The following is a 16,804-nucleotide window of genomic DNA, read 5'->3' on the forward strand; positions in this document are numbered from 1 at the left end:
TGTGGTCTTGCGGCATTCGGAAGGATTACTGCACACGTTACCACCTCTGTCTCAGACAGCACTGAACACTAGCAGAAGCAACCCGAGTCAGGCTGGGTTCAAAGACCACAACGTTCTGAGAGGCTTCAAAGTGTTTTGCCCTCGATCTAACTGGAACGGTAATCAAGATGATCAAAAGCCACCAAAAACTCTACGAGACACGTCAAAATGGATCACTGGACTGTTTGGTGATTCGACTACTACTAGAAACCAGCAGTGGGTGAGGGAGGGGATGTTGGAAAGTGGGTTTGGCTTGGCGTACCTCATCCCTGGTTTGCATTCTGTGCAGATATTAGACGTGATGCACTTCTTGCAGATTTCGTTGCATCTCCTGCACATGTTGGAATCTGTAACACGAGAGAAGACAACGTCTAGTCACATAGGGATAGGGACCAAAGAGGCATTGGGAGTGTTAGGAGGATTGGTGTGGGGGTCAGAGGTGAGTGAGGGAGTTCAAATCTGGGCCTCAGTTTTCAGCTCTGCTGGTTTTCATACTTCCCCTCTTCTCTGGGGCTGGTTCAATCAAATCAATCAACCGCCTACCAGGGAGAAAAGAAAACTGGAAGTTCTTCAGACTTCGAGGCCTATATTAGAATTGTGTGTGTGTGTGTGTGTGTGTGTGTGTGTGTGTGTGTGTGTGTGTGTGTGTGTGTGTGTGTGTGTGTGTGTGTGGAGACCTGGACTTGCCGTGGTCCAGATAGAAGCCGTCCACACAGCTGGCCACGCAGGTGTTGGAACCCTCGTTAAGGTGGAAGCCCGGCCTGCAGGTGGAGCACTGGTCGCTACGACTACCAACACATGTCTCACACAGAGACGAACACTTCTTACAGCGCTTCCTGTCGTCGCGGAAAAACCCGGAGGGGCACTCCGACACGCACGTCCTGCGGCGGAGAGAGGGAAGATACGGATGGAGGGAGGGGAGGACAGATAGAGGAGAAATATGCGTCGTTATCATTGCGGTTATCGGCTTACGGGAACAGGCTGGAGAAAATAAACTGAGTGCGTGGCTGGATTTTTGCACTCTGACCACTGTGATAAATCCTCAATCCACACGATTCCAGAATAACAACCCCTCTCCCCCTGGGGGAGCAGACAAAGTTCACGGCCTGAAGTTCAACACATCATACGTTTGTGCGCGTATCGGCTTATATGGCTGGATTTGAGAGTGCGAGTGTGTGTTTCAGTACGGTGAACAGGTGCATTCTTTTAACGCACATCTGCAGAGATGACTCCATAAACCTCCTTTGCAGCCTTCGCTCTCACACTGTTAAAACAAAAAAAACAAAAAGGTGAAACCATGTGCTCCAAAATTTCTCTCCCACGTTGGCTTACCCTCCCCCGCCAGCCCCACCCACACCAGTTTGGCGAGGTCATCAAAGAGAAACATAGGGATATAATTATGAGCATTAAAACGACCCCACCCCCTCCGTTCCCAAACCCCCACTCCAGCACTCCGGGGTTGGAAGTAGTGGGGAAACACTGTGTTCTTAGGAGGGCTAATGATGGCGTTTTACAGAACAAAACAGAGCAGCCAAGCCCTCACAGGCTGTCTTCCAGGTACCTGCAGGCTTCTTGTTTATTAGTGCACAGTGTTCGGCTGCTCGCAAAGACGACAACAGGTAATTACAGTGGACTTCAATCCCCACCTCCCACGATCACACCACTCAACCTCCCTCCTCCTCACATAGATGTTAGTTTCACAAAACGCTGCGTTTACGGTACGCCGTACTGAACACCACCCTCGTCACGACAGTTCTCACTGTGTGTCAATGATCGGGGTAACCACCCACTTCAAATCAGTGCAAATGAGTGAGAGAAGGGAGGTGAAACATTCGGAATACTGCAGTCCGACCAATGACTATCGCCTAAATCATGAACATGTTCTCCGATGTTGGTGAATTCAGAGGGCCCCCCCAAAAATGTTTTAAAGCTGTTTTTAAATGGGGACAAGAGCGGAAGTCCCTCCCCGTTTCAGTCTGTTTTCTTCAGTTGGTGTCTAATGAACATGACCCAGCTGTTGGCCTGCAGGAGGAAGCCAGAACACGGATATGCTAACCTGGTGTTGTTCTTGAACTTGAGGAAGTAATGTAGGCAGTTGATGCACTGGTGAGGTCCGGGACCTTCACAGCCGTTCTCGTTGCACTCACTGTCACAGAGCCCTGGTAAAGAGGATTTGTTAAACAGAGCATTATGGGTACTGTAGTTTCTCATGTTACAAGGGTGGAGACTTTATGAATGAGACAAAAACAGACTAAAGGGAGGTGACTGGTATTCCATCCAGTGAGTGTGTATGGTGTTCCTTGTTGTGCTGAAGGCAGGAGAATGTTATGTCTAACGAGCGCATAAAAGTTGGGGGCGTTTATGTTCTGTTGCCATGGCTGTGTGCTGTGGCTTATCAAACAGGCTAATGAGTATCAGCTGCCTCACTGTAACCTCAAATATGCTCACATTGGGCAGCAGGTAGCCTAGAGGTTAGAGTGTGGGGTCAGTAACCGAAAGGTTGTGCATCCCTAACTGCTCCAGAGTCGCCGTTGACGATAGCGGAGCCTGGCTGTGACCCCACTCTCCGGAGGTTTCTCCAATGCTTCCCACAGTTGTGTCAAGCTGGCTGGATGTCCTTTGGGGGGGGTGGACCATTCTTGACACACACACACACAACTGTTGAGCGTGAAAACCCAGCAGCATTGCAGTTCTTGACACAAACCGGTGGCACTTACTACCATACCCCCGTTCAAAGGCACTTCAATCTTTTGTCTTGCCCATTCACCCTCTGAACGGCACACATACACAATCCATGTGTCAATTGTCTCAAGGCTTAAACATCATTCTCTAACCGGTCGTCTCCTCCCCTTCATCTACACTGACTGAAGTGGATTTAACAAGTGACATCAATAAGGGATCATAGCTCTCACCTGGATTCACCTGGTCAGTCTAAGTCATGGAAAGAGCAGGTTTTGTACTCAGTGTATAAGCACCCACCAAATTATTATTAGTATTTTACGAGAGAGGGAACCCACAGAGGTAAAGAGAACAGCAAGAGAGAGAGAGAGAAAGAGAACAGAGAAGAGGGAGATAACAGAAAGGGGTAGCAAGTGAAGGAGAGAGCAGAGACAGAAAGAACAGATGGGTAGAAAGTAAAGGAGAGAGCAGAGCGAGAGGTAGGGAGAAAACAGAAAAACGTACAGAGATCTGCAAAGGGAAGCGGCTCAAGGTAGTGCGAGAGATGAACAATAAAGAGGTAGCAAACAGAGAGTCAGAGAACACTCTCTCACACATTCTGCATAGGTTCATTTGGTGTAAGTGCCTGGCCCTGGATCCTTTTTCCTTCCCACTTAGTCTCTCCTCCGTTTGCTCCCCCCTTATCCTACTAAGTCTCCCTTATAACAGGATTCTGGTATTCTGTCCTCCATCTCTTTTTCCTTACAGTTCCTCCCTACGCCATCTTCCCCACTCACCGTTGTACTCCTCAGTGAACTCTTCGTCTGCAGGGGGCTCGGCCGAGCGGGGCTTGTCGCTGCGCATGGAGGAGTACGGGTGCACAGAGGTGCCATAAAGCACCAGGGACCACTCCTTCAGCTTGCCTGGGGGGGGTTGTGTCAGCCAGCACAGCAGACAGACAGACAAAGAGAGAGAGAAAGGACACATCAGTATACTGCGGTTATCTCGAGTATCCTCAAAAACAATAAAGTGGTCTCCCCGCCCCTGTTCCGGTAAAAAGCTTAGGGATGGGGCTGGAGAAAATGTAACCACTCTCAAATTCTAAAGACAGAGCTATGGATGCAAGGCCTGACCATCCATGACATCAAAAATGATAGTTTTAACCATACAGTGTTTGTTTACATTTACATTGTTTACAAACATTGGAGGGAAACAAGCTCATATTTGGGGTTCTGATGTGGTACGACAGTTGAACTAAGCTCATGAGGCAATTATGTTATATTCTTCACAAATCAATGGGCACATTTCATTAATTTCTAAGTCTAAAAATGGATGCAACAACAGCAGATTGACCCTTTTTTAAAGCATATTTTCCATTGGTACGGTCACTCCTTTAGACAGGGTGGCTTCTCTAGTCTACTGTACCTGGGACTTTCTGGCTGCGGAGCTGCGAGGGGGAGTCATGGATCTCCAGGATCCAGTCCCCAGACGCCTTCTCCCCCCAGCAGTGAGTGGTCATAAACTCCCAGTTCTTAAAACCCTCCATGGAGTGGTCAAACAACCTAGAGGAAAGCACACAGGGACCACACGGTTCGACCACATTCAGACAACACACTGGAAAGACACAGAAGTAGAAATGTTTCTTCCTTCCTGGTCCTGGGAAGCCACAGGAGCAGGCAGGCTTTTTTTTAAATTTCCGGTCCAGTACGAACACACCTGGTTCAACTAATCAACGGCTTCAACTAATCAGCGGCTTAATGATTGGTCGAATCAGTTGTGTTAGTGCCAGGAAGAAACCCCGGTTGTGTAGAGGGCGAGAGGGAGCGGAATAGTACTGAAGGGGAGGTTCACCTGTTGGCGAGCAGCTGGGACTTGGTTCCCGAGGGCGACGTGAGGTTGATAGACAGGTCGCCACGGCGTGGGTGGGTGATGGTGATGCGTACGACCACATGCTCCAGGTAGATGACATGGTGGTTGAAGTTGTCGATGCAGCCGGTGGCCTTGTACACGGAGCGCACTAGGTGCTCTGGGCGGATCGTCCTGTAGGCAGAGGGAAGCAACCAATCAGATGTCAGTGTCAGAGCAGTCACCCAATCAGAATCTAAATCTGACAAGATAGGAAGTGGAACTCACAGAGTAAACGAGCCCGGTGCTACCCAGCTGTCATGGAGTATTGATTCATCTCAACACTGGGTTATTGAGCGCACACAATCAATCAATGTTCAAATATTTACTTTCAGGAGGCTCTAGTCTAGTTAATATTACTTCATTTAATTGGTCTGATTTTAATAGAATTCACAGCTGGGTCCACAGCATATGGGCCATTAAAGAACAGACAGCAGTGGTCAGATGACCAAGCCAGAGGATGGCAGTGGGGATGGGTGACACCCCGTGTTTGCTGCTAAACACTACACCAGAATCCACGCTAGTGTGTGTGTGTGAGTAAATGTGTTGGGGTGTAGCTCTGCATGCAAGCGTGCTTGGGGCAGTGGTGTACCGCAGTTTCAAGGGGGCCTGAGCAAGGTAACCTTCTACAATTCTACACATATTGCCATGGGGCTGAGAGACAAATGAACCGTTTAATAGCTAAATCTCTTGCTATTCTACACATTTTGCCATGACGCCGAGAGAAAATGTTGCATTTTAAATATAATTTCCTGTAATTCTACACAGATTGCCATGGGGCAGAGAGGGAGAGAAAAAACAGTTTTATAGCCAATCTTATGCTTTAAAACTGTAATTGCGGGGGCATGAGGTACGCTAGTGGCTTGGGTGGGGGGGCTGGGAGGAGGAGACAAATCCAGATTACGACTTCTCTGGCGGGCTACAGATTCTACATGTTTTTTTCTCCAATGCTCTAAGGAGGAGAAGGCCCAGACATTACCAAACGCAATGGAGGGGCCAGCCAAGGGGTGTCTCAGTGCAGAGACCTGTGGCTGGAAGATGACGACAGGAGAACAGCTCCAGAGCAAAAACAAACTGCACTGCCAAAAGCACCCTCCGTTCTTCCCGAAAAACCTGAGGGGCCACAGCCGGCGGTCCTCAACTCACATACATACTACACACACACTCTCTCTCTCAAACACACATAGCCAAAATGGGCTTCCCATAAGATTCCTATGGTCTGGCCAGCATGGGGCTGAGAGATAGGGAGCTCGACTGGGGAACTAGCATGAGGCAGATTGGTTCCATTCAAAGCCAGTAAACTAAACTGTGATTGGCTCTTTAATGTGTTCAACAGGAGCCCAATTAAACATCCAGCTGCAAAGGGAGAAAAAAAAAAGCACAACAAAAAAAAACAAGCAGATCAAATTGTAAGGGAATGTAAGGATGATTGCAGGGTTTATCTAATTCAAAACCTTTATAAAAAAAATCATTTTTTTTGTTACGACCAGCAAATTAAAGTTCTGAACCGGCTCAAACCAAGAAAAAGTACCGGTTTATATCGTTCCTTTCTGTTCCTTTTTAAAACTTAAAATCGTTTAAAAAAAATAAAAAAATACAAAAATAAATTGCTTGACATTAAGTTCACCAATCAGTGCGGATAGAGCAGTTTGCTGTGGAGCGGGTAAACGATTTAATCTGTATAGTAAAGTCGTTAAGAGAAAATAGTATTTTGCCATAACAGCATGGTTTAATCCTAATGAAAGACAAAAACACACACTGTGCTGCCAGTCAAAGTGCAAGGCGCAAGATGCAACTGACATTTTGAGGGTGAGGAGAGAGGCTGGAGGAAGCTTGCCTTGAAGCGCTGGTCATCTTGTTATGACATGCATTATCTGAATTAGGCCCACAGAATTATACATATGGAGGAGCGGCTTCTATAGAGGAACTTTGAATGTCTTTGAACTTCCGAGTTGGTTTAAAGTTGGACCAGAGCAAAGGTTCACTGTGTGTGCTGAGCAGACCTAGAATTAAAAACACGTCTTACCTTTTTATAGTTAATAAATCCAACGTGAATCCCAAAAAATCCAACTATAGTATCCTTAACTAGCATTGAAAAAGTAAATCCACTCTTCTCTAATTAAACATCTCTCCCTAATTTCTGAATTACTCTTGTAACCTATGCTTCAGAGGGGAGGGGCAGGTAGCCCTCGCACACACTCACTGGCTAAGATTTCCAGCGAGCAGGCAGATGCTAGACTACGTTTCTGAGTGAGAGCTTTGCATAGGCTTTTTGTTGTGATTTTTGTGGGACTGGAACAAAAAATTCCCGGAATGTAAAAGAAAGTTATTAACCTGTTCCCATCCTTTTAAAATAACGGTTCTGTTCCGGAAGAGTATAGATCACTTTAGTTTTCGGTTCAGGTTCTGTTCCTCAAATAATTGTGTTCTCCAGTTTTATGTTCTTCTCGCTGAACCGATTCCAAGCCCTTCGATGATTGTGTGTGTGTTGTGTGTGCATTTTAGGGATGTGACAAATGTAAAAAATGTCTAAACTTTTAAACAATAATTTTCTCTCTAAAAAAAAAAAGCATAAAATGACATGATTCACAATTCAGATATGGTCCCACATATGACCACTAGGGGGTAGTTTTTAGAGGGCCTCTCCTCCATGTTCTCAGTTCTCAATATATGTGACTACATGTCCCACTCCTCATCAATGTGATGGTTCGTTGCAGTGATGTATTCCAGCATGTTCATAGATGTTAAACAACCGTTGTTAACGCCACATACAGTGTTGGAGAGCTCTTGCTTTGTACTTGCAGAGCAATCAATCATTGATTGTACAATTTGTCCATCAGGGCCATCACGGTTTTTTGACATGGCATCTTGTAGTCTGGTTCTAGATATGCCATTAGGTAATTGAGGCATACATCCTTTACCATTGACAATGGCTGCATATCAACAGCAATCAGTAATCAGCGCTGTGATTCTCACCCCGTCCCTCATTACACTGCTGCCAGCAACTGGTTGGGTCTCAAGGTGCCTCCCTTTCAGCGTTGCACTTGTTCTGTCACTGTAGCTCACTTCCACCTCTCAAAGTTTGCATTTCACCACCTTCTCATTTAACTTAAAGTATTGCCATACAGGACGTTGCTGCTGTCGCTTCCCTGTCTCACTCTGCCATTTTTCCAACTGTTAACGACAATAATAATTTGAAAGATACATATTGCCTCCTACTACCGCATTGTTGCATTAGTTAATTATTATTTTTTTTTGTCTTGATGATGATGATGGATGATCGGGAGCGGTTGGTAGTTTTGTGGTAACTGCACGGTGATTTTAATTGTAAAAATGTTTTAAAAAAAATGTTTTCGGCTAGGGATTCTTTCTAAACGTTAACGATCCCAAATTAATTGAAACGTCACAGCCCTAGTGTGTGTTCATGCATGCGTTTTGTATGTGTGTTCATGCATGCGTTTTAATACTTGGCTGGCTCCGCTCAGTGTGCAGGAGGAGCTTTCAGAAATCCCATACATGTGGGTGCATGAAGAGCTTTTGGACAGAAACACACACATGAACACAACCCTTGGTTGCTGTTAAATATAATGTATTTCTCAATAGCTCTGAACAGATTACATTTGATTGGTTGGTTGATTGGGTAAGGACAGGTACACTAGGGAGGTGTTGGCTGTGTCGTACCTGATCTGGCGGTCGGCACTCTCCACACAGATGTGCTGGGCGGGGACCTGCTTCCATCTCTCCGCCTCCTTCACCATAGCCTCTGCGTCCATCAGGCCAAAGCCATACAGGTGGCTGACTGCAAGACACGCCTACCGTCAGTCAATCCTCACAGCCAATCATAATTGTTCAAAACCACACATCGCTTCAATACATTTCACAGAACCATATACATTTCTAGTGTCTGTAAGAAGGATCTGCCCCGAAAAGCACAAATGTGTTGCCTTAGTCTGAATAGTTAAAAAAATAAAAATAAATCCCTGATCTAAACATCCTATCCCACCAAAAACAAAATCGAGACAGTTTACAAAAATGTATAACAACCTGAAAAGTTTTCATGAGATAAGTATCCACCGCTTTTTTTATGACAGAGCTTGAGTCATTTGTCCCAGAGGAATGGATATATACTTCCGGCAAAAAATGTGTTAAGTAATAATTGTGCAAGGGCGTGGATACTTTCTCCGCCAATTTTTATTCATGCCTTAGAACAGTGGTCACTAACCTTGTCTGAGTCAAGATCACTTTGAGTCAAAATGCAAGCCAAGATCTACCGCTCAGAAATAAATACACACACACACACACACACACACACAAATATATGTTTTTTACATGACTTAAAAAACGTAAGCCTACGCAACATTAACCAATTAAAAACAGTTCTGTAGCAATGAGGTTTCGGATTGGCCAGCAGAAGTCCTATAGGTGCACTTGATTTGCTCTCTGGCCCTGCTGGGTAGGCAGAGTTCTACCTTTAGACACATGAAATGCTTAAAAATGGAAACACTTTGCCTTCCTGGTTCCAGGGCTGCTGAATCAACTGCACCTACCACCAACAGCACAAATCAAATAAAAACATAGGAACGCAAGGCTTTATCATAGTTTTTTTTTTAACAGAAATATTTGGTGATCGACTAGGAATGCCTTCACGATCGACCGGTTGGTGACCACCGCCTTAGAACAACCAATCAAAACAGATTTCCAACCAAAGCAGTATCACAGCAAAACATCAGTCAGTTAACCCAATCCACACAGCCAATCAAATAGTATTTCCCCATCCCTCCCTCTCTTTAAACCTCCGCTCTCCATTTCCTCTGGGTGAACTCCCCACATCCTCCCTTTTCTCTCTCACTCGTTTTCACAATCCTCTTTGAAACAGCCGGTTGGAGAAACTCCAGGACTGCAGTCTCAATCTCACACACTCACACTCCACAAACACACACACACTTATGAAACGAAGTACTCCGCATGGAATCCCTGACAGGTAGTTGGCAAGCGGTGGGATGGTTTATGGTGAGTGAATGGGCTCAGAGTAAAGTGAAGGGTACGAAAGAGAGAGCGGAAAATGGGGTGAGTAGCTGAGGAAGGAGAGGAGGCGAGCAGTGTTAAGCACCGTTGTATCCAGCAGCGTTGGTCTTCCAGTCAGGGGCGTTGAGGTGGCCAGCTCGAGACGTCTTGACAATGATGTGCTGAACATCCCTCCACGACAACAGAGGACTGGAGGAGAAATCACAAAACCCCACAGAAACATACAGGTAACCAACAATATGCACAGACTTAATATTGTGTGTGGGTGTGCATGTAACGTACATATGGTGCATGGGTGTTTGCGTGTAACAGAAAGAGAGCGGGAGAGTTAGGTATAGCAGATACAGTATGCCCATCCATCCACCTCCCTCCCAGCTCCAATCTCACGTGATAACCATTACAAGATGGCATCCATGTGTCCTTTGATGTAAAAATGGTGCTTTAAAAAAAATATATATAAGTAGGTCACCAAGTTTCTTGGGAATCCCTTCATATGCTGTCCAGATGCTCCATTATTTTCTCCCGCTCTCATCTCTCCCTCATCCGCTGAGCACAGCATTTCGGAACATTCCGAGGCTGAAGGTTTTCCTAGACAAGAAACTACTCAGCAAGGATATAGAGTGGGGTCTGAAATTATTGACACCCTTGATAAAAGATGAGCGAAAATGACTGTATAGAATAAATAATTCAAATACTACGGTATATTATAAAAGTTTAACATGTTTGGGACATTATATTATACCAATACAATTGCTCAGAGAAAGATATTTTGTTTAACAAGTAATACAAAAAAATAATCTCAAAAAAGGTAGGGGTCAAAATTATTGACACCCCCTTCCGATACCTCACCTTGTGAAGATAGACACTGGGCCTTTAACTAAAATATTTGATGAGTTGGAGAACACATTGGGATCTTAGACCATTCCTCCATACAGAATCCTTCCAGATTGTTGATATCCTTCGTCCATGCTTATGGACGGCCCTCACAACCGGACGTAATTGGGAGTCCCACAGGGCGGAGCACAATTGGCCCAGCGTCGTCCGGTGTAGGCCGTCATTGTAAATGAGAATTTGTTCTCAACTGACTTGCCTTGTTAAAAACCACAGGGTTTCAAGTCTGGAGACTGAGATGGCCACTGCAAAATGTTGATTTTGTGGCCAATTAACCATTTCTTTGTGGATTTTGATGTGTGTCTAGGGTTACTGCAGCCCTCATCCTCCACATACAACACCCGTTGTTCCAGTTACATTCTGTTAAAGGTCCCGAAAGCACACACATCCCTGGGTCGCTCCTCTTTTCAGTTCGCTGCAGCTAACGACTGAAACAAGCTGCAACAAACACTCAAACTGGACAGTTTATCTCAATCTCTTGATTCAAAGACTCAATCATGGACACTTTTACTGACAGTTGTGGCTGCTTTGTGTGATGTATTGCTGTCTCTACCTTCTTGCCCTTTGTGCTGTTGTCTGTGCCCAGTTATGTTTGCACTGCTACCATGTGTTTTGTGCTGCTACCATGTTGTGTTGCTACCATGTTGTTGTCATGTTGGGTTGCTACCATGCTATGTTGTTGTCTTAGGTCTCACTTTATGTAGTGGTGTGGTGTCTCTTGTCGTGATGTGTGTTTTGTCATATATATATATATATATATATATATATATAGTTTTTATCCCAGCCCCCGTCCCCGCAGGAGGCCTTTTGGTAGGCATTGTAAATAAGAATTTGTTCTTAATTGACTTGCCTAGTTAAATAATAATAAAAGTTCCTGGAAGATCCAGTTGTGCTCAAGTTTCAGCCTCCTGGCAGAAGCAACCAGGTTTTTGGATAAAATGTCCTTGTACTGCAGTTCATGAAAGTTCATGAGGCACCAGGACCAGTGGAAACAAAATAGCCCCACAACATCAAAAATCCACCACCTTATTTTACAGTAGGTATGGGATTATTTTCTGTATAGGAATTGTCATTTTGATGCCAAACTCACTGGTGTGAGAGCTCTATTTTTCATGTCATCTGACATGCTGTGTCACTAACTCCAGGCATTTACATTTGTTGGGTGACATGAATTTTTTTTCTCCCACCTTTATTTGACTAGGCAAGTCAGTTAAGAACAAATTCTTATTTTCAATGACGGACTAGGAACAGTGTGTTCAGGGGCAGAACGACAAATTTGTACCGTGTCAGCTCAGGGATTTGAACTTGCAACCTTCCGGTTACTAGTCTAACGCTCTAACCACTAGGCTACGCTGCTGCACCTGCCAATAAGGTGTCAATTTCAGACCCCACTGTACATACGCTCCCCTCCATATGTATTTTGACAGTAAAGCTAACATTTTAAATGTGGCTTTATATTCCAGCATTTTGGACTTGAGATCAATGTTTCATATGTGGCAACAACAGTACAGAATGTATTGAGGATATTTTCATACATATCCGTTTTACCGTTTAGAAATGAAAGCAAGTTATGCATCTAGTCAAAGGTCCCAACTCCAATTACCATCCGTGAAAACTCTGATTTATTGACAATTAAAACCAACCAATGTTCACCACTCCATCCATAATTCACATTCTATAAATGTTTCATTGTCATTAATGTTGTGCAATAACTAGGCCATCTAAAATCATTTGAACGCTGCCGGATAACTAACGCACACACACACACACACTGTTCCCACAGCTGGTTTGGTCCCCACAGATCCGACATCAAACCCTGCTGATGTCGGAGAGTCTCCTCTCATGTTCTGACTGAAGTGTAATTATGGTATAAACATATGAGGCGGAGGGGGGAAGATAAGCTGGCTTTCAAATGACAGAGCAGACCTGCTCTCAGCCCCTCTCGAAAATATGTTTATCAAAGTCGGCCAGCTCGCTTTCCTATACCAGATAACCGCTGATACCATCAGCCGCGCTCAAAGAGTTGTGGCCAATCTGATCCGCTTGACGAGTGTGTGTGTGCGGGTGAGCGAGTGAGTGGGAGAGCGAGAGGGTGGAGGGGTTGCAGCAGAGAAAGAAAGAGCGGGAAAAAAACGGGAGAGAATTGTGATAAGCAATGTGAGCAGTGGGATTGATTGACTGACTGGCTGGGTGAACTGAACTAACTGCAGTGCACAGGCAGAGTCGTGTGAACCCCTGAGTTAAGGTTAATGAGCTTACTTAGCCTCCAGGGCCAGTGCGATGATCCCAGCTGCCATAGGAGCAGACGCTGAGGTCCCTGTGTGGCTGTCTGTGCAGCGCTGCCGCAGATCTGTGGTGATCTACAGTGGGAGGGAGAAGAGGGGATGGAAAGAGAGGGGAGGCAGGGTTAAGTCCTGTGGATCAGGGGGAGGTTGAGGAACACCTGAGACTGCACACATTCCAGCTTTGATACTCTGCCATGCTAGAGATGACACACACACGCACTACCCTGCTGTTACCGAAGGTACCCAGGAAATAATTTACCAGCCAGAGGACCACAGGGAGTGGAAAGCAGGGAATTTTTTTTTTGCAGGTGCCTCCTGAATGGCGCAGCAATCTAAGTGTGTTGCGGCGTCACTACAGCCTGGGGTGTCATTACCGGCCGTGACCGGGAGTCTCATTGGGTTATCACAGAATTGGCCCAGCGTCGTACAGGTTATGGGAGGGTTTGGCTGGGGGAGGGGCTTTACTTGGCTCGTCGAGTTCTAGCGACTCCTTGTGGCAGGCCAGGCGCCTGCAGGCTGACTTCGGTTGTCAGTTGAACAGTGTTTCTTCCAACACATTGGTGCAGCTGGCTTCTGGGTCATTTTTAATTTCACCTTTATTTAACCAGGTAGGCCAGTTGAGAACAAGTTCTCATTTGCAACTGCGACCTGGCCAAGATAAAGCATAGCAATTCGACACATACAACAATAGTTACACATGGAATAAATAAAAAACATAGTAAAATATACAGCAGAACAAAAGAAAACAAAGTGCAAATGAGGTAAGATAAGGGAGTTAGGGCAATAAATAGGCCATGGTGGCGCAGTAATTACAATATAGCAATTAAACACTGGAATGGTAGATGTGCAGAAGATGAATGTGCAAGTAGAGATACTGGGGTGCAAAGGAGCAAGATAAATAAATAAATAAATAAATACAGTATTACAGCTAGTGAGGGAGATATGAGTCTCCAGCTTCAGAGAATTTTGCTGTTTGTTCCAGTCATTGGCAGCAGAGAACTGGAAGGAAAGACGACCAAAGGAGGAATTAGCTTGACCAGTGAGATATACCTGCTGGAGCGCGTGCTACGAGTGTGTGCTACGAGTGTGTGCTGCTATGGCTGCTATGGTGACCAGTGAGCTGAGATAAGGCGGGGCTTTACCTAGCAGAGACTTGTAGATAACCTGTAGCCAGTGGGTTTGGCAACGAGTATGAAGCGAGGGCCAACCAACGAGAGCGTACAGGCCGCAATGGTGGGTAGTGTATGGGGCTTTGGTGAAAAAAACGGATGGCACTGTGATAGACTGCATCCAGTCTGTTGAGTAGAGTGTTGGAGGCTAATTTATAGATGACATCACCGAAGTCGAGGATCGGTAGGCTGGTCAGTTTTACGAGGGTATGTTTGGCAGCATGAGTGAAGGGTGCTTTGTTACGATATAGGAAACCGATTCTAGATTTAATTTTGGATTGGAGATGCTTAAAATTAGTCTGGAAGGAGAGTTTACAGTCTAACCAGACACCTAGGTATTTGTAGTTGTCCACGTATTCTAAGTCAGAACCATCCAGAGTAGTGATGCTGGACGGGCGAGCAGGTGCGGGCAGTGATCGGTTGAATAGCATGCATTTAGTTTTACTTGCATTTAAGAGCAGTTGGAGGCCACGGAAGGAGAGTTGTAAGGCATTGAAGCTCGTCTGGAGGTTAGTTGACACAGTGTCCAAAGAGGGGCCAGAAGTATACAGAATGGTGTCGTCTGCTTAGAGGTGTATCAGAGAATCACCAGCAGCAAGAGCAACATCATTGATGTATACAGAGAAGAGAGTTGGGCCTGAGGATTGAACCCTGTGGCACCCCCATAGACTGCCAGAGGTCTGGACAATAGGCCCTCCGATTTGACATACTGAACTATGTCTGAGAAGTAGTTGGAAAACCAGGCGAGGCAATCGTTTGAGAAACCAAGGCTGTCGAGTCAGCCAATAAGAATGTGGTGATTGACAGAGTCGAAAGCCTTGGCCAGGTCGATGAATACGGCTGCACAAGGGGGGCTTTACTTGGTCTATTATCGATGGCGGTTATGATGTCGTTTAGAACCTTGAGCGTGGCTGAGGTGCACCCATGACTAGCTCTGAAACTAGATTGCATAGCGGAGAAGGTACGGTGGGATTCAAAATGGTCGGTAATCTGTTTGTTAACTCTGCTTTCGAAGACCTTAGAAAGACAGGGTAGGATAGATATAGGTCTGTAGCAGTTTGGGTCTAGAGTGTCGCCCCCTTTGAAGAGGGGGATGACCGCGGCAGCTTTCCAATCTTTGAGAATCTCAGACGATACGAAAGAGGTTGAACAGGCTAGTAATAGGGGTTGCAACAATTTCGGCAGATCATTTTAGAAAGAGGGTCCAGATTGTCTAGCCAGGTTGATTTCTAGGGGTCCAGATTTTGCAGCTCTTTCAGAACAACAGCTATCTGGATTTGGATGAAGCAGAAATGGTGGGGACTTTGGCGGATTGCTGTGGAGGGTGCCGGGCAGTTGACCGGGGTAGGGGTAGCCAGGTGGAAAGCATGGCCAGCCGTAGAGAAATGCTTATTGAAATTCTCAATTATAGTGGATTTATCAGTGGTGACAGAGTTTCCTAGCCACAGAGCAGTGGGCAGCTGGGAGGAGGTTCTCTTATTCTCCATGGACCTTACAGTGTCCCTGAACTTTTTTGAGTTAGTACTACAGGATGCACATTTCTGTTTGAAAAAGCTAGCCTTAGCTTTTCCAACTGCCTGTGTATATTTGTTCCTAACTTCCCTGAAAAGTTGCATATCACGGGGGCTGTTCGATGCTAATACAGAACGCCACAGGATGTTTTTGTGCTGGTCAAGGGCAGATAGGTCTGGAGTGAACCAAGGACTATATCTATTCCTAGTTCTAAATTTTTTGAATGGTGCATGCTTATTTAAGATGGTGAGGAAGGCACTTTTAAAGAATAGCCAAGCATCATCTACTGACGGGATGAGGTCAATGTCATTCCAGGATATCCCGGGCCAGGTCGATTAGAAAGGCCTGCTCTTAAAAATGTTTTAGGGAGCGTTTGACAGTGGTGGTCGTAGACCCATCACAGATGCAGGCAATGAGGCAGTGATCGCTGAGATCTTGATTGAAAACAACAGAGGTTTATTTGGAGGGCGAGTTAGTTAGGATGACATCTATGAGGGTGCCTGTGTTTACAGATTTGGAGTAGTACCTGGTAGGTTAATTGATAATTTGTGTGAGATTGAGACCATCAAGCTTAGGATGACCGGGGTGTTAAGCATGTCCCAGTTTAGGTCACTTAGTAGCATGAGCTCAGAGGATAGATGGGGGGGGGGGGGGGGGGAAAACAATTCACATATGGTATCGAGAGCACAGCTGGGGGCAGAAGGAGGTCTATAGCAAGCGGCAACAGTGAGAGACTTGTTTCTGGAAAGGTGAATTTTTAGTAGAAGCTTGAATTCTTTGGGTACAGAATTGTATAGTAATACACATCTCTGCAGGCTCTCTTTGCAGTAGATTGCAACACCACCCCCTTTGGCAGTTCTATCTTGGCAGTAAATGTTAAAGTTAGCAATGGTGATTTCAGGGTTTATGGTGGTTTTCCTAAGCCAGGATTCAGACATCTGGGTTGGCAGAGTGTGCTAAAGCAGTGAGTAAAAAAAACTTAGGGAGTAGGCTTCTAATGTTAACATGCATGAAACCAAGGCTTTTACGGTTACGGAAGTCAACAAATGAGAGCACCTGAGGGTGGGAGTGGAGCTAGGCACTGCAGGACCTGGATTAACCTCTACATCACCAGAGGAACAGAGGAGAAGTAGGATAAGGGTACGGCTAAATGCTATACGAACTGGCCATCTAGCACATTCGGAACAGAGAGTAAAAGGAGCAGGTTTCTGGGCACGATAGCATAGATTCGAGGCATAGTGTACAGACAAAGGTAAGCGGGCGGGTGTTAAGACGTGCGATTTGGCAAAACGATGTATGACACATGACTCTACTTTCGCC

General features: G+C 45.5%; 1 protein-coding gene across 1 annotated transcript in view; it reads right to left on the reverse strand.

The window, feature by feature from the left end:
* The window catches only part of LOC139390003 (proprotein convertase subtilisin/kexin type 5-like), a 39,958-nt gene that overhangs the window by 3,947 nt on the left and 19,207 nt on the right, over positions 1-16,804 (reverse strand). The window contains exons 9-17 of the mRNA XM_071137088.1: positions 12,778-12,878; positions 9,713-9,816; positions 8,284-8,401; positions 4,549-4,737; positions 4,123-4,259; positions 3,495-3,620; positions 2,096-2,198; positions 727-920; positions 302-386 (exon numbers count right to left, since the gene is read on the reverse strand). Of these exons, the coding sequence (XP_070993189.1) occupies positions 302-386; positions 727-920; positions 2,096-2,198; positions 3,495-3,620; positions 4,123-4,259; positions 4,549-4,737; positions 8,284-8,401; positions 9,713-9,816; positions 12,778-12,878 (1,157 nt within the window). The remainder of the gene's footprint in view (positions 1-301; positions 387-726; positions 921-2,095; positions 2,199-3,494; positions 3,621-4,122; positions 4,260-4,548; positions 4,738-8,283; positions 8,402-9,712; positions 9,817-12,777; positions 12,879-16,804) is intronic.

The sequence above is a fragment of the Oncorhynchus clarkii genome, chromosome 30 (assembly GCF_045791955.1).
Source record: "Oncorhynchus clarkii lewisi isolate Uvic-CL-2024 chromosome 30, UVic_Ocla_1.0, whole genome shotgun sequence".
Classification (NCBI taxonomy): Eukaryota; Metazoa; Chordata; class Actinopteri; order Salmoniformes; family Salmonidae; genus Oncorhynchus; species Oncorhynchus clarkii.